At 38.9% G+C, this 18,617-nt stretch overlaps 1 protein-coding gene across 2 annotated transcripts in view; it reads left to right on the top strand.

Annotated features, from left to right (window-relative positions):
• The window catches only part of RDX (radixin), a 99,115-nt gene extending 80,827 nt beyond the window's left edge, over positions 1-18,288 (top strand). The window contains exons 15-16 of one of the 2 annotated variants that reach the window (XM_054592283.1): positions 14,595-14,692; positions 16,591-18,288. In XM_054592283.1, coding sequence (XP_054448258.1) covers positions 14,595-14,661 — 67 coding nt within the window. In that variant the 3' untranslated portion in view covers positions 14,662-14,692; positions 16,591-18,288. The remainder of the gene's footprint in view (positions 1-14,594; positions 14,693-16,590) is intronic. The other variant, XM_054592284.1, reaches the window with a different exon arrangement.
• The last annotated feature ends 329 nt before the right edge of the window (positions 18,289-18,617 follow it).

The following is an 18,617-nucleotide window of genomic DNA, read 5'->3' as shown; positions in this document are numbered from 1 at the left end:
TTTTCTTTGATTTTTTAAGAAGGTGGATCAGTTTTGTGCTTTTTGAACACAGTATCTTCTAAGTTACAATATGTGCATCATCTTTTAATTCAGTGTGTTACTGTGATTCTTCTTTTTGAAGTTAAGAAAATGTAGATAGAGTTGGCAGAAAATGGCTTTTAAAAACAGCATTTTAAGAGTGATGCTTTGGATATTTAAGTTGAAATGTAATTTCATGTGAAATCTCCCAAGTTTTATGTCAGAGAGATATATATATTTAATTTAGAAAATGTTTTGCAAGCCAAACAATTTATCTGCTTGCCAAGGGTGGCCTACTCAACACCATTTTGCAATCTTCACTTCAAAATATTCCAGGTAGAGGGAAAAGCATATGCAAGGACACGCAAGAAAGTGCTTGACTCATTCAAGGAACAGAGAAGATGCAGTATACCCAGAGCCGAGTGGGCCCACAGGAGAGGGGGTGTGTGAGTAAAGTTGGGAAGGAGCCAGATCATGGGAGCTCAAGCAGAATAGGGTCCAAAGTGCCAGGACAGAAGTACAAATTTAGTTTGTATCCCACTCAGCAAGCTTGTACCCTGGGGTGACACAGGGCCGCATCTGCCTGCAGGAAGGGGCATGTTTTCCTTACCCACACAAAGATGTCAAACGTTGCAGGTCGTCTTGCATTTTTCCATTTTCCATTTCAGTCACCTGCCCAAAGGCAACCATAGTGGCATAGTCTGCTTTAGGGTTTTGGTTTTCTTTTTTTTTTTAATTTATTATTTTTTGAATGTTTAAATCATGTTTATTCTATTACAGTTGTCTCAGTTTTCCCCCTTTACCCTCCTCCAATCATCCCACCCCCACCCCCGGCTCCCACAGTCAGTTCACACTCTGTTGTCCATGTCCATGGGTCATTCATACATGTTCTTTGTCTAGTCCCTTCCCCTTCTTTCCACCGTTGTCCTTCCCCATCCTCTCTGGTCACTTTCAGTCTGCTCCATGTTTCCATGCCTGTGGTTTATTTTGTTCATTAGTTTATTTTGTTGAATAGATTCCACTTATAGGTGAGATCATATGGTATTTGTCTTTCCCTGGTTGGCTTATTTCACTTAGCATAATATTCTCCAGTTCCATCCATGTTGTCACAAAAGCTAGGAGTTCCTTCCTTCTTTCTTTTTGAAATGCAGATTGATTTTATTTATTTTTTAAATGTCAAAATCTATTATAAAATATTAAAAAATTTAAATGTTATAAAGTCTCAGCAATTAAAACATGACACCAGCACAGAAATAATCAGGTAGATGAATGAAATATAATGAGCATTCTAGAGACAAATGTATATATGTGTCTAGCAGTGTAATATATGATTAAATTGATATTTCAAGTCAATGGGGAAAATAAGTCTTATTCAACAAATAAGGTTCATGAACCACTATTACTTTAAATAAAACAAATGTAGAGCCCTATTTCACATATTATACAAGAAATATTCAGGTGAGTTAAAAATCGGTATGTAAAATCTTAAGGAGTTTTAGGAGAAAATACAAAGTAATATTTTTCCTGACCTGAAGTAAAATATTCAAACCCAGAAGCTAAAAAGTAAAATAGACAATATGACTATATTAAACATTTAAGACTATATAGTAATATACATATAAAAAAAGTTAAAGGACAAGTAATGGAATAGGAAAGTATTTGCCATATGTCTAAAGAAAGGGTAGTTTGTCTTTTTTAATAGGGAAAAAAATTCTACAAATATTTAATCAAAAAATGGATAAAGAATACAAAAAAGTCATTTAAAGCTTTTTAAAAATAATAGAAATAGGCAAGAAATATACAAAAACAGGTTTAGTTTTGACAAAGTAAATTAAAATAACATTGCACAATCAGATTAATAAGTATTAACAATATTGGTAATATCAAGTATTGGTGACTGAAAGGAACTGAGTATTCATAGACTCTTTTTCTTCATCATCTTAAAGCAATACCTTTAGCATATTTTTCAATGCTGGTTTGGTAGAGGTGTATTCTTTTAGCCTTCTTTTCACTGGGAAACTCCTTATTTTGCCTTTCATTTTAATTGAGAGCCTTGCTGGGTAGAACAGTCTTGGCTGCAGGCCTTTGCTTTTCATTGCGTGGAATATTTCTTGCCATTCCCTTCTGGCTTGTACTCTTTTCTGTTGAGAAGTCAGCTGCCAGCCATACTGGGGCTCCCTTATATGTTACTACCTCTTTCTTCCTTGCTTCCTTTAGGATACTCTGTTTGTCTTTGATATTTGCCATTTTAAAGATGATGTGTCTTGGAGTGGGCCTCATTGGGTTCCTCTTGAAGGGACCCTCTGTGCTTCCTGGACTTGTGTGATTTTTTCTCTCCTTCTATTAGGGAAGTTAAATTTTCAAACAGGTTCTCTATCCCTTGCTCTTCCTCTTCTCCTTCTGGTATGCCTGTTATATGGATATGATTACTTTTCAGGTTGTCCTGCATTTCTCTTAAATGCCTCTTCATTCTTTTTGAGTCTCTTTTCATTTTCTTACCCTTTTGGGGAGCTTTTTTCTATCTTATCCTCCAGCTTGCTGCTTCTATCCTCTGCTTCATCTAGCCTGCTTTTGCCTCCTTCTACTGTGTTCTTTCATTCAGAAATTGTATTCTTCATTTCCTCTTGTTTCTTGATGATAGTTGCTATATCCTTGTTCATGCTGATATAGTTTGCAGTTAGTCCCTCATAGTTTCCCTGTAGTTTTTGGCAATTCTCCCTGAGCTCACTGAGCTCATTGAGCATCCTTATAACCATTGTTTTGAACTCAGTATCTGATAGTTTACTTGCCTCTATTTCATTTAGTTCTCTTTCTGGGGACCTCCTTTCCCTTTGATTGGTGGGTGTTTCTTTGTCTTCCCATTATTTGTGAGGCTCTTCTTTTTTGCTTCTGCTACTTAAATTGATCTGTCTTAATTTCTTGACTGTGTGGTATGAACTTCCATGGTAGGAGACTGCTGTTTTTTCTTTCTGTATCTGCCTCTAATGATGTCAGACATTGACCCTGTCTGATCTTAGGCAGTCTTTTCGAGACTTCCAGGAATCTTCTGTCTGAGGCTGTCTCCTTAAGCTGTTAATCTAGTCATTCTGCACTCAGCAGGCTAGCTTAGACACCCCAGGGTGGGGTGGAGTCCCTCCTTGGGGCAGGGTTATTGGGTCCTTTCAATCTGCTGCCGCTCAGGGGACTGGTCTGCCTGAGCAAGATTGCTGCAGCCGTATGGGGGATGAGTCAGCACCGAGATCCCACTGGCTACTCAGTTCTCTCTCCAAAGCCTCCTTCCCCAGTGTCTCCCCAGGCGTCTCTAACCCACTCTGCTGCCGCCTTTCCCAGAGACCAGGGTAAGTGGCTGCAAATAAAAATTTATGTGTTGGCCCTTTAAATGGCTCTTCACGTCTCCAGCTGCCCATCTCTGGCAGAGAGCAGCTCTGCCCTTTTCGCAGCTGGCTGTTATCTGTGTACTTTTGGGCTCTGGTGCAGTAGGGTGGAGATCCCCGCTTATGGTTTAGACCCCACTCTTCTCAGGGGGATCCATCTGGCTGTTTCAATATCCTTCTGGTGCTGCCTCCTGTGGGTGCCCTGCCTGCCTTCTCGGGTCTCTACCACACTCCTTACCAGTTAGGTTGTGCTAAAGCTGATTCTTCTGTCTGTCTGACGTTTTAAGTCTCCTCTCTTGCCATTATTCAGTTGTTTTCCAGGTGATTTCTCCACAATTTAGTTATAATTCCAGTTTTGTCCTGGGAGGAGGTCAGTGTGACTTCCACTCACTCCGCCATCTTGATTCTCCTAGGTGTTGGTTTTCTTTGAATTGTAGGCCCATATCCTTTTCACTACAAACCACCAACTACCTTAACAACTGAGATATGCATACATGACAGTGCCCTTGGGAGTATTTGCTTGTCTCCATAACACAAAGTGAATGTACCCATTAATTTAGAGGCCAGGAAGGATGCTTTAAGTATTGGGTGTAGTGTAACAGTGACCCAGAGATCAAACCCCACCACACTGAAGACCAGGCTCATTCAGCTGTTTCATGTGGACTACTAACACCAACCTGCCAAGAGTTTAGTGCTCCCCTGTTCAAGATAAGGTGAATATAGTTTAAAGGTTTACAGTTGAAATATATGACTAACTCTTGTGAGAAAGCATCTTTTTATTGAGTGGGAAAGCTCTCAAAAGGGTCTTTGCTGAGGGGTCTTAAGAATCTAGAGGGAGATGAAATTCCAGAAGTAAAGATGAATATGGATAAAAATAGGATATTTTGGCCACCCAATAGGTGTTGAATAAAATATTTCAGGAATTCAGTGAGCAGGTCTTAAGTGATGTGATCTGAACTTGGTCTGGAAAATATTCAAGGGGCTGAGGATCAGAGGGAGAAAGGCTTTGGCCTGGGAAGCTCAGCCTTGGGGAAGGGTAGACAACAGCCACAATGTGAGGCCTGAGAAAGGACGTTGACCCGCAGCCCTGAGATAGGCCTACAGGTTCCACGAACCACCTGGGTGAGTGAGAGTGGGAGGAGATTGCCAAATCAGTTTTCAGAAAAAAAGTGAGAGAGCACTTCATTAAAATGCACCATCAGCTTTTTGTCACTTATTAAAATATTTGAAGAGAGAAATAGCACAATTAATAACATTTGCCAGATTATCTGGGTCATTTAATTTACTTTGTAGATAAAAATCGTTCTGATTTGACTTTCTTATTCTTTAAGCTGAGGTTTTTACCTGTAGAATTAAAATGAAAATGATTTTTAAGATAAAATCATGATGCTATATTTTGCTTTTAGATTGGTAGATTCTAATATCAAATTAAACATAAGTTGGTTAACTTTCTGTAAAGGTGCAGATATTAAATGTTTTCAACTTTGTAGGCCAAATGGTCTGTCACAACTATATGAAACAACTATATAACAACTATATAGCTGTTTTAGTACAAAAATAGCTATAGGCATATATGGGTGAATGAGGTGGCTGCCTTCCAGTAAAACTCTATTTATGGACACTGAAATCTGAGTTGTAATTAATTTTCCTCTGTTATGAAATATTTGCCTTTTGATTAAATTTTTTTAAAAAATTACAGTCTGTACACAGAACAGGTGGGGAGCTAGGTTTGGTCCTTGAGCTACAGTTTGCTGTCCACTGAATTAAAGGATTTAAAAAAGTCATGTTCTTCCAAAGGCCAGTGATCTGTTTTTCTCAGCTGTCTGTAATTTTGATTTGATTATGGGGGGCTTGTGTTGTTGTAATGAAGTCTCCTTACACATTTGAAAATCTTCTGCCAGAGATTCTCAAACCAGCATTCATCAGATTCACCTGGGATGTTTGTTAAGTTGCAGATTGCAGGGCCGGCTCCCTGAGTTTCTGATTCAGTAATCTAGGTGCGGTCCAGGAACTTTGACTTTCAGCAGGTGAGGCTGGTACTGCTGCTCTGGGACAACTCTTTGAGAATCACTCATTTAGAGATGAGGTGCTCTGCACTGTGGGAATAACAAGGTTGCTTCTTTTACTCAGTGCCCTTAGAGTATTGACCTTGCATTCAAAATTCTAATTGTTCAAAGACCAAAGATAATTGGAACCAAATACCAATATATAATTTCTGCATCTATTGTATTTTTCTCCATAAATTTCTGTTTTAAGCACTTAAAAACTAGAGATTGATTTACAACAGTGTTGGGGAAAGATGTGTGCTTAGGAGAAATATAAAAAAAAGAATATATATTATGAACAGTACATATTAAAACATATAAAATACATACTTTTGTATCAGGTTTTACTGACTTTAAATTTTTTTAAATTGATTTTAGAGGAAGGGGGAACAAAAAACATTGATTTTTTTTTTGTTCCACTTATATATGTATTTATTGGTTGTTTCTAGTATGTGTCTTGACTGGGGATCAAACCTGTAGCCTTGACATGTCAGCTTGATGCTCCACCAACTGAGATACCAGGCCAGCGCCTGTATCAGTTTTTAAAAGAGTACACTCACCAACTATGGCATTTGTATTCGTCCTTTATCATGTCATTCTTTTCTTTGATTTTAACTGTTTCTGTCCACAGTAAAATAAAGTCTACTTTTGCATCCTTACGAACTTTGTGTTTTATTACACACATGCACACACATCCATCTTGATGAAGATCGCAGGGGTTCACTCATTTTCACTGCTGTGAGTACATTTGCTTTATGAATGAATGCACTACATTTTACTTGTCCCCCTCATGATGAACACTTGGATGGTTTCCCATTCTATTTTACAATCAGTATAGCCATAAATATTCTGCCGTGTGTCTCCTAGTGAATGTGAACAATAGCACCTCTACAGCTTAGACCTATGGAGAGGGATTGTTCAGTTGCAGGATGTGCACATCTTCAACTTTACTAGGTATCCATCAAATTGTTTTCCAAAGTAAGTATATAGCCTCATCTTCATCACACTTGATATCACAGACTTTTAGAATTAGCAAATTTGATAGGCTGAAATAGTATCTTACTGTGTTTTAATTTGTATTTCCTTGATTACTAATATAATTTTAAAATATTCTTTTTTAAGTATATTTTATTGATTATGTCATTATGGTTGTCCCATTTTTTTCTCCCCTTTATCCCCCTCTGCCCTGCGTGTCCCTTCCCACCAGCATTCCCCTCCCCACTGCCCAACTTAGTTCATGTCTATGGGTCATACATTTAACTTCTTTGGCTTCTCCATTTCCTATGCTATTCTGAACCTCCCCCTGTCTGTTTTGTGTCAACTAATTATGCATCTTATTCCCTGTACCTGTTCCCCCATTCTCCACCCACCCATGCTCACTGATAACCCTCCATGTAATCTCTATTTCTGTGATTTTGTTCCTGTCCTAGTTTGCTTAGTTTTTTTTAGGTTCAGTTGTTGATAGTTGTGAATTTGTTGTCATTTTACTATTTATAGTTTTGATCTTTTTCTTAGATAAGTCCCTTTAACATTTCATATAATAAGAGCTTGGTGATGATGAACTCCTTTAACTTGACCTTATCTGGGAAGCACCTCATCTGCCCTTCCATTCTAAATGATAGCTTTGCTGGATACAGTAATCTTGGATGTAGGTCCTTGCCTTTCATGACTTTGAAAGCCTCTTGCCAGCCCCTTCTTGCCTGCAAGGTTTCTTTTGAGAAATCAGCTGATAGTCCTATGGGAACTCCTTTGTAGGCAACTATGTCCTTTTCTCTTGCAGCTTTTAAGATTCTCTCCTTATCTTTAAACTTGGGTAACTTAATTATGATGTCCCTTAGTGTGTGCCTCCTTGGGTCCAACTTTTTCAGGACTCTCTGAGCTTCCTGGATCTCCTGGAAGTCTACTTCCTTGGCCAGACTGAGGAAGTCTCCTCATTATTTTTTCAAATCAGTTTTCAATTTCTTGCTCTTCCTCTTCTTCTGGCACCCCTACGGTGCAGATGTTGGAACATTTAAAGTTGTCCCAGAGGCTCCTAAGCCTCTCCTCATTTTTTTGAATTCTTGTTTCTTCATTCTGTTCTGGTTGAATGTTTCTGTCTTCCTTCTGTTCCAAATCATTGATTTGAGTCCCAGTTTCCTTTACTTCCCTTCACTTTTGGTTCCCTGTATATTTTTCTTTATTTCACTTTGCACAGCCTTCACTTCTTCCTCTACTTTGCATCTGTACTCAACCATTTCTGCAAGCATCCTGATTACCAGTGATTTGAACTCTGCATCTGATAGGTTGGGATCTCCTTGTCTCTCAGTTCTGTTTTTGGAGTTTTGATCTGTTCTTTCATTTGGGCCACATTTCTTTGTCTTGGAGCACTGTTATGTTGTAAGAGGCGGAGCCATAGGTATTTGCCAGGGTGGGGCAACCCACTTTGTTGTGTTGTGATGCTGTATGTGGGGGAATGGAAAGAGGGAACAATGCTACTTGCTCAGTTCTCACCGCATTTTCAGTCACTTTCTCTGCTACCCACAAGCAGATTGGACCCTTCTGGTGCTGATTCCAGGTGGATGGGTTTTTTTATGTTCTTGGACCGTGTGGGTCTCTCCAACAAACTCTCCTATGAGGCTGGGATTTTCTCCTGTTGCCATGACCCATACAGGTTCTTAAAGCCAGAGATTTTGAGGCTGTAGTTTCCCATGCTGGAACCCTGCACATTCTATCTTGCTCTGTAATTGTTCCTCCTGCCTTATCCACATATGAATGTGGGACCCCCTCGCCTGACCAGTGTATCACCTTGCCATGCATCCTCTCTACTCCAGCCGCCCATCTCTGCCCCTTCTACCATTCTGGACTTATGTTTCTTCTTTAACTCTGTGGTTGTTGTACTTCATGCAGTTCAATTTTCTGGCAGTTCTGGTTGTTTCTTTGTTTTTTAATTTGTTGTTGTCCTTCCTTTGGTTGTGCAAGGAGGCAAAGTGTATCTACATACACCTCCATCTTGGCTGGAAGTCTCATTTCTCCTTTAAAATTTTTTTTCTTATTTTTATGAATCTCTCATGTCTCCTCTTTTTTGGAATGACTGGGTTTTATTGTTTGTTTTTTGCCTGTTTTCTAGTAGGTTCTTTATCTTGATTAAATTGGTTCAAAAGATTTCTTTATATTCTCATTACTAATATTTGACATTCAAACTTTTACACCTATTTCCTTGTGCCTCCTATTTTCATATTTTTATGATTTTTTGATGGATAAATGTTTAATTTTTATTGTAGCTTAATTTAGCAATCTTTTTCCTTTTGAGTTGGGAAGATTTTTTTGGTGTGTATTTTATTTAAGAAATTCTTCTTTTCCTTGAGGCCATGAAGCTTTTCCCCTATACATTCTTCTTAATGTACTGGGTTTTTAAATTTTCTTCTAAAAGTTTCATTGTTTTTATACTTCAATCTTTAGTCCAGGAAGAAATAACTTTATGGTATGAAGTGTGATTCCCTGTTTTGTTTTATCTGGGAGATACTTTGGTAGTCCACCCCCCCCCCCCCCCCGCCCTCGACGGCATTGTCACTCCCCCTGCACCGAGCACACACGTGTAGTCTCTGGTCTTGTGGTCACTTTGTCTGTCCCTGTGTCAGTGTTGATCTGTCTTAACTCCTGTAGCCTTAGCTTTATAATGAGTCTTAATATCTGAAAGAGCTTTCTTTGAAGTCTCTCCACCTTGTTTTGATAATAAACTTTTGATTAGTTTGGGCTCTTTGTTCTTCTACATAAGTTTGAGAATTCCTCTATATTGTAGAAGAAAAAAAAGACTTTTGGTTGAAGATATATTAATAAATTAATTTGGGAAGAAGTTACATCTGTGTAATATTAAGCATTCCTGGTCATGAATATATTATATCTCTCCATTTATTGATGTCTTCCTTAATGCCTCTCTGTAAAGTTGTTTAAAATGTTGCATTAAGATAATATGTTTTTTAGGTTTATTACTAAGCAGTTATTGTTACTATCTTTTTAGAGTTATATTTTAAAATTCTTTGTGGCTGGTGTATAGAAATGATATTAGTTTTTGTTTGCTTAACTTACACTCAGGAACCTTGCTTAACTCTTATTGTTTCTAAGAATTTGTGAAACCTTTTGGACTTTCTACATGACTGGTCATCTTCCGCAATAATGACAGTTCTCCATCTGTCTTCTCAGTCCATAGAATGTTTATTTCTCTGCCTTGTCTCACAGAATTGACTTGACTGAAACATTCAGTACAATGTTCAACATAAGTGGCATCTCACTTCTGATTTAAGAGGAATGCTGCTAGCAGTTCTTTCTCTTTATTTTATTAAAATTTATTTTTATTGTATTTTTCCATTACCATTTATCCCCCTTATACCCCCCCTTGCCCCCACAATCACCACACTGTCCATGTCCATGAGTCCTTTTTCCTTTTTGCGTGATCCCGCCAGCGCCTCACCCAGTCACCCCCACCACCCAGAGCTGTCAGCTTGCTCTCCGTGAGTCTGTCTCTATTTTGCTTGTTAATTCAGTCACTTCATTAGATCCCACATAGAAGTGAACTCATATGGCATTTGTCTTTCTCTGACTGGCTTATTTCACTAGCATAATGTTTTTCAGGCCCATCCATGCTGTCACTAATGGCAAAAATTTTTTTTTTTTATTATGGCTGAGCAGTATTCCATTGTGTACATGTCCCATAGTTGTATCCATTCATCTACGGATACTTCAGCTACTTTGAAATCTTGGCTATTGTAAATAATGCTTCAATAATTATAGGGGTGCATATATTCTTTTGAATTAAAGTTTAGGGTTTCTTTGGATATATTCCCAGAAGTGGAATTGCTGGGTCATAAGGCAGTTCCATTTTTAATTTCTTGAGGTAACTCTATACAGCTTTCCACAGTGGCTGCACCAGGCTGCATTCCCACCAACAGTGGAAAAGGGTTCCCTTTTCTCCACATGCTCACCAGCACTTGCTGTTTGTTGATTTATATTGATGATAACCATTCTGACAGGTGTGAGATGGTATCTCTTTGTGGTTTGAATTTGCATTTCTCTGATGATTAGTGACCTTGAGCATCCTTAACATATGTCTATTGGCCATCAGTATGTCGTATTTGGAGAAGTGTCTATTCAGGTCTTTTGCTCATTTTTTAACTGGATTTTTTTTTGATGTTGAGTTTTATAAGTTCTTTATAAATTTTGGACATTAACCACTTTTCAGATGTATTGGCAAATATGTTCTCCCATTCTGTGGGAGAACATAGTCTTTTTACTTTGTTGGTGGTTTCCTTTGCTGTGCAAAAACTTTTTAGTTTGATGTAGTCTCATTTGTTTGTTTTTTGTTTTGTTTTTGTTCTGTTTCCCTTGCTTGAGAAGATATAGCAGATAAAATATTGCTATGAGCAGTGTCTGAAATTATACTGCCTATGTTTTCTTTTAGAATTGTTATGGTTTCGGGCCTAACATGTAAGTCTTTAATCCATTTTGATTTTATTCTTGTGTTTGGTGTATGAAGGTGACCTTGTTTCATTTTTCTGCACATATCTGTCCAATTTTTCCAACACCATTTCTTGAATAAACTATCTTTAGCCCATTGCATGTGCTTGCTTCCTCTGTCAAATATTAACTGACTATAAAGGTGTAGGTTTATTTCTGGGCTCTCTGTTCTGTTCCATTGATCTGTGTGTCTGTTTTTATGCCAGTACAATGATTACTATGGCCTTATCATATAGTTTGATATTAGGTAGCATGATTTCTCCAACTTCATTCTTCTTTCTCAGGTTTGCTGTTGCTATGCCGGGCCTTTTGTGGTTCCATATAAATTTTTGAAATCCTTGTTCTCTAGTTCTGTGAATAGGTCATTGGAATCTTCATAGGAATTGCATTGAATATATAGATTGCTTTGGGTAGTATTGACATTTTAATAACATTAATCCTTCCAATCCATGAGCATATTATGTACTTCCACTTATTTGTACCTTCAGTTTCTCTCTTCAGTGTATTATAATTTTCTGAGTACAGGTCTTCTACATCCTTGGTTAGGTTTATTCCTAGGTACTTTATTCTTTTTGAAACAATTGTAAATGGTATTGTTTTCTTAATTTCCCTTTCTCTTAGTTCATTATTGGCATATAAATGCAACTGATTTAAAATGCAACTGATTTCTGGATATTAACTTTGTATCCTGCTACTTTACTGAATTTATCAGTCCTTGTAGTTTCTTAGTGGAATATTTAGGGTTTTCTATGTATAAAATCATGTCATCTGCAAATAGAGACAGTTTTACTTCTTCCTTTCCACTTCAGATGTCTTTTATTTCTTCTTCGTTTCTGATTGCTATGGCTGGGACTTCTGGTACTATGTTGAATAAGAGAGGTGACAGCGGACATCCCTGTCTTGCTCTTGATTTTCAGGGGAATGTATGTTTGTAGTTTTTCCCCATTGAGTATGATACTGGCAGTGGGTTTGTCATATGTGGCCTTTATTATCTTGAGGTATGTTCTCCCTAATCCCACTTCGCTGAGAGTTTTTGTCATAAATGGATATTTGTCTTTATCAAATGCTTTTTCTGTATCTATTAATATGATCATGTGGTTTTTATCCTTCATTTTGTTTATGTGGTGAATCACATTTATTGATTAGTGAATGTAGTACCAACCTTGATTCCTGGAATAAATCCCACTTGAACATGGTGTACGACTTCCTGATGTATTTCTGTATTTGGTTTGCTAATATTTTGTTGAGGATTTTAGTATTTATGTTCATTAGGGATATTGGCCTATATATATATTTTTTGTCTTTATCTAGTTTTGGAATTAGGGTAATGCTGGTCTTGTGAAATAAATTTTTTGAAGTAGTTTGAGGAGAGGTGTTAGTTCTCAGAATGTCTGGTAAAATTCACCTGTGAAGCCATCTGGTCCAGGACTTTTGTTTGTTGGGACTTTTTTGACTACTGCTTCAATTTCACTAGGTGTCAATTTTTTTCTATGAATGTATCCATGTCCAGTTTTTTTTTAATTTGTTAGCATATAATTATTCATAATATTTTCTTACAATCCTTTGTATTTATTTGGTGTCAGTTATTTCTCCTCTTTCATTTATGATTTTATTTATTTGGGTCCTCACTTTTTTTCTTGATGAGTCTGTCAAAGGTTTGTCAATCTTATTTATCTTTTCAAAGAACCAGTTCTTGGATTCATTGAACTTATGTATCTTTTTTTTAAGGCTCTATTTCTACTCTGATCTTTATTATTTCCTTCCTTCTATAGCATTTCTAACATTTGTCACTACATGTTTGCTCTAGGTTTTTGGTGCATGCTCTTTATCAGGTTAACGAACCTTCTTGTTATATGCATTTGCCTGTTTAGCTAGAGTCTTTTTTTCTAAATAATAAGGAAGTTTAAAAATTTGCAAATGCAATTTCTGTATATATTGAGATAATGTGTATGTGCTTTTTGTTTGTTAACATACTGGATTGGATTAAGTAGATCTTCTACTGTTAAACCAAGATTTAACAGTAGATAAATCTGTTGGATAACTTGATATATGACCTTACCTACGGCTTGGCGCTCCTCCAATCCTGAACCCCCTGTGTGGTGAATACCCTGCCCCTTTGATTTGTCTTGTCTTCCCCTCACTCCCCTTCAAGGGTCTCTGCCTTCACCTAGATTCACCTCTTGGCTCCACCTGGTGGCACCCTTTGGAAATTTCTGACTTGCTATCTCCATCTCTTTTTCTCTTCGAGAAATAGTTTCCTTAATTATCTGTTACCCCTCACTTATTCTGTTTTCTTTCTTGTACCTTACATTCATTCACTTACTCTCCCATTCTCCTTTCTCATGATCTACATCAAACTATTCGCTTTTCCTTCCTTTGCCCTTTCTCCCTTTGTTCCTTTATTAGTGTAAATCTACCTCAGTTATGGTTAATCATGGTGACAGTAATGCTCGTGACTAAGAGAAAAATTCAGCAACATATTTTTAAATAACATTTGATATGATAAAGCTCTGGTAACCTTCCAAGTCTTTGAAAATACTTCAAATTCCCTTTAAAATATTCTTAAATTTTAAGTTCTACTTAGTCATCAAATTAATTCTGCCCAGTTTAACACCAAGTCAAAGTATCAAAGAAAAATTATAAAAGTGTTAATAAGTTTCATTGTTCCTATCCGCCTTTATTACTAGCATTGACAAATTTGGGGGTTCTACTGTATTTTACTGCAAAGACTCTGTTTTTCATTATGGGTTAAACTGCCTGGAAACTGAACTACCATCTATAGCATGGTTTCCATGAGCAACAGCCCACCAGAGATGCCCTTTTGGTACATAACTGACTTATAAAGATTGTCAGTAACTGACTTTCTAATGTTTAACTTACAAGCATAGAAATATTGTAAGCAATATTCTCCCCACTGAGAGAACTCACGTATGGATAGGCTTGGCTGGTTTAGCAGTTTCTTCACAGAGTTAGTTGTGACTGTTGTCGGTGTCGCTAGCGGCTATGTCTGAGAATGGCAGGTGAGTCAGATGAAGAAGGCAGACCAGAGAAAGTAGGGCTGAAGTTGATCTCTTTAACCGCTGCAATGCCAGCAGGGCTGCAGGAGAGGAGATTTTTATTGTTTGTCTGCCTTAACCCACACCAGTCTTGCAGTAGGCAAGTATAGTATATTGAAAATGGGCTTATTCAAGGATAGCAACTGTTGATTTCAAAAGAGGCACCCCCAGAATATTTTGAGTCTATAAGTCTCGGTGGTGCCTACAGGACATTTTAACAGTGCCTAAATTAATTAATTAAGAGAGAACCTCAGATAAAATGTAAACTTGGTCTTATGCATTATTCTAATAGTTTCAAAGCTTTGACATGTATGGCTTTGAGATCCATTATTTTTGTGAAACTGAATAGTTTGTGTAGAGTTGGTACAACTATTAGAATTCTAACATCTATTTAAAAGAGAGATGTAAAGTTATTCTTATTTTCATGTTGTAATTACGGAGATTCAAAAGTGGGTTGGAAAAGAAGTTCAAGATTAAGGAGGAGATGACTGTGGCGATTTGGTTACCAGGGGCCCTGCATGACCCAGGCTGATGTGGCCCCCTCAGCACTTGATGTCCTTCTGCATTCCTTTGCTGGATGCTTTCTAACCTCTTGATGTCTCTTTTAAAAGGTGGGGACCCAAACTGTATGCATTGTTCCAGATGCGTTCTTGCCAAAACAGCATAAAGCAAATGTAACAGTTAGGACGAAGGCTCCCTCCCTCACTAGGTAAGTACACGTGACCAGGGCCAAGGCCAGCGCCTCTTCCCAGTAGACCTGCCCTATCTGTCCACTGCCAACATGCTAGGACCCCATAATATCTAAATTCTCAGTCAGACTTAGAGCAACCCCTACCATCACAGCATCTAAGTCCACCCCCTCCAGGTGCCTTCTCAACTGTTTACATCTCTTGGGCTCTTTGTCAGTCGAGAACATCTTCCTCCAATTTAATAATTTTGAGGTCAGATAGGTTATTTATTTTTTTAATATTTTATTTATTTACTTTTTAGAGAGAGGGAAGGGAGTAAGAGAGAGAGAAACAGCAATGCGCGAGAGATGCAGAGATTGGTTGCCTCACCCAGCCCCCAACTAGGGTCCTGGCTGGCAACCCAGGCATGTGCCCTGACTAGGGATCAAACCTGTGACATTTTGGTTCACAGGCTGGTGCTCAGTCCACTGAGCCTCACCAGCCAGGCCTCATGCAGTTTATTAAGTTGAGATTTTACCTGTAACCTTGGAGAACTGATGGCATCTACTACGTTAGAGTGTTGTCTTACCTTTGTGAAAGAACCCTCTTGATGGGGTGTATTATAGTTCAAGCTTACACAATGACACCTGTGTGCAGCTGTTAGGTGTCTCACTTATTTTAAAAAATATTTAGATATACTTAAACATGAAGTGCTGCACGTACATATTGAGTAGAAGAATTCCGGAATTGGTTCATAAACCAGGTTAGTATTATGCCTTGATCTCAATTTGGAAATATTTAAAAATCATTGATCAACCATGATAACAGCCTGCTTTAAAATTCCTTAATATCTTTGGAACAGACTGTTTTGACCCATCCCATTTCTAAATAAAACCACAGCAATACAGTCTATCTTGTAGATCTTGAATGGTTCATTTGAGTTCCTCCAGTTTGCTATTTACATCTTCTGAAGTTCTGTAAACCTAACCGTAGCTTTATGTTAATATATCAGATACAATACTTTAAGATCTGGAATAAATGTCCATTCTAACTACTATTCCTTAGATTTTTTTTTTATGTAAAATGGTCATATATATTTGCTTCAGGTGGGGGATTTTTAGATATAATTTGTTTTTTGGCCTTGAATTTCTAATTGCTCTGAAATGAGTTGAAGGCTACCAGAATCTCTGACATTCTGCAGCAGCTCCAAAATACTTCATTGTTTCAAATCCACCTGAAAGGCTTGTGACATGAACATCACCATTTGCTTCTCTGGTTTGGAAAGGGGTGGAGCTGATTGTGATTTCATATAATCCAGTTAGCCTTATTCCTGATATTTGAGCTAAAATCCTTGGTTAAAACAGGTTCCTAATATTCCATAGATTGCTACAAACAATTTTCAGCCATTCACCTTTATTTTTTAAATTTTTATAAGAGTTTATTTGAGCCAAACTGACAACATATGCTGGGGAGCAAAATCTCCAATGTTTTGGAGAGTAACAGTTTTGCAGCTTCTTTTACAAATTTGAAATTAAGGAGTGAAAGTAAGGAAGATTACGTAGATGGAGGAGAAAGCAAAGCCAGAATCACAGGATAATTAACAAGATTCTGTGCTCCCTTGAGGGTGGTGAGGGCTTATGTCAAAGGTGTGTTAACGTAGATGCACAGAATCAACTGGACAGGGGCCGCTCAAGGCACAGATAACCTCCCACTACAGAGCTGTCTGTTAGGGCGTGACCACCCACCACGCCACTTAGAAATTTATGCTCATATCATCCTGTTTAGCTATTCCTCTTTAAACCGTTTCTTTCTATGAAGAAATTTCTGTAACTCTTTCCATTTTGTTTGCTGATTGGTAAAAGCCCCCAAATTGAAATGTGCCTGATGTTGTGCAGTTTTTCCTCACTGACTTTTATCTGTTAACGTTTTTGCTTTTTAGAGCAAAGCCTTCAAGTGAGTGTGACTCTGCCACTGTCGTCAGAAGTAGGAAAATAAATTTTCTGCATGACTCACCGGAAAAGTCAAGATCAGATGACAGAGATTTTGAATTATCCAGAGATTAATTTGTTAAAGGATCAAGGAATTGGCAATCACCACATCACCTCCTTCAGCTTGAAATGTTACATAGTTGGCAGCCTCAGAAGAAACGCTGGCCCCTCTATAATTGATTATAATGTTATTGACCCGAGAAAAAGGACAGGGACTTCTAAGTGGCTCTCGGGTCCTTCTCCAGTGTTTAGGGTTTCTCCCTCGGACTCTCCTCCTGTTCTCTGTGGCCCATAGGATTATGGTAGTGAGGAATTAGAGGCAGCATCTATAGCCATGGATCAGCCTGAGCCATGGTTTCTTCAGGGGTAGAATGCTCTGCAGCCTCAGGGCCAGGCTGCAGCCCAGTTACCAGGTGGCCCCAAAGGCCCCTGGCAGTCAGGTGCATTCAGACCCACAGCTTCTTGCTTGCAGCCTTCAGGCCTTGTCCTTTCTATGAGGCGCTAGGCTGATGGTAGCTTAGGAGGCTGTGTTAGACCTGATCTGAAGACACTCTTTCCTGACCCCTGGGGTGGGAAGTGGCCTGAGGGGGGGATGGTGGAGCTGGTGTAAATACAGTGAGCTTGTCCTTTGGGTCCACATGCCCCAGAGGCTGCTCAATGACTTCTGTGATGCCTGTCACAAAGGTTTATATGACTGTGACTACCCAAAAGGGAATGTGTCTACACTGTGCTCTCCTATCCTCATCCTAATTCTGGATCTGAAGTTCACACGATCCGGTACACTACGTTAGAGTCCCTTTGAGACCAAACATAACCGTAGCCTGGCTGGGCTCAGAGGGTGAGCCTGTGGACCCACCGTCGTCCTGGAACAACATGTGTGTCGCGGCCTTGCATTTATCCCTCTCATAATTCAATGGAGAGCTCAGCCGTGGCTGATGCTGCTTAGGAAATGTGGAAAGGCTTTCTGGGCTGTGCTCATTTCAACACTATCATGGTAATATTTAAGTTTCACTTTCTTCTTTCTTACCGAACTTTCCTGTTCACTATGTCTTCATGCAGGTCCCTGGCATCTGACATATGGCGAACTGTAGGATAAGGACCTACCAAGATAAGCCCGATATTCTGTATGTGAATATCCACCCCCCAAAGTCCAGAATCGTAGCTGGAACCAGATGGACACATGTTCCCGAAACCAGGGCTCTTGCTGATGGTTTTCTCCACATCTCAGTTTACTGTTGGTTTTCCCTTTCTTGCTATCCCGTCTCTCCAAACCCCTCTTGATTGCCTTTCCTAGGGACTGACCTTGGAAAGACGGGCCAGGACTTGGGGATTCTGTATTGCACCCTGCCGGCCCAAGCCAGCGTCTGCGGCTCGCCGTCCCCAAGGCACCATCCCCCAAACATGCCGGAAGGCATCGGCTTCTCAGAGCCCACTTTTAGTCTGCATGACCAGCTTGCAAGGAGGGATATATGGAGACAATTTCCAAGAATTTTCCACTTTTTCAAAAAAAAAAAAAGTGTGCGACTTATTTTTGGCTTTGAACTGAGAGCTAACTCAGTGGTGTACAGCTCTGTTTGCTGGCTCACATCTGTGAAATCTGGAGACATTGATGCAACATTCCTTTTCCTGTCTGGGCTGTTTGTATAATTGTATATAAATGTAGCAATAAATATATTCTAACAGCAGCCTCAGGCATTACTTTCCACTTGGTTCTGCATGGCGATGGTAAGCAGTGAATATCACCTTCTCAGGGAGCCGCCCCACTGACCAGTGGGGCTTGCCTGCCCATCTCAGGTTCTCACCTCTGATTTCACAGAGCGTTAGTGTGGAGTTGGCTCACCTTTGGAGACAGGAGGTTGAGGAGTCCGGTGACAGAGCTGGGACATGAAGCAGCATTATTAATTCACTAGGTGGCACTATTCCTGGCACTCTGAGGTGGCTTGAATGTCCAAGGACTGAAGCTTAGAGGATTGGGTGA

Source organism: Pteronotus mesoamericanus, unplaced genomic scaffold (genome assembly GCF_021234165.1).
Source record: "Pteronotus mesoamericanus isolate MK-2021 breed Mesoamerican mustached bat unplaced genomic scaffold, CSHL_Meso_final scaffold_36, whole genome shotgun sequence".
Taxonomy (NCBI): Eukaryota; Metazoa; Chordata; class Mammalia; order Chiroptera; family Mormoopidae; genus Pteronotus; species Pteronotus mesoamericanus.
The sequence above is the reverse complement of the archived record's forward strand: the minus strand, read 5'-3'. Positions and strand labels throughout refer to the sequence as shown.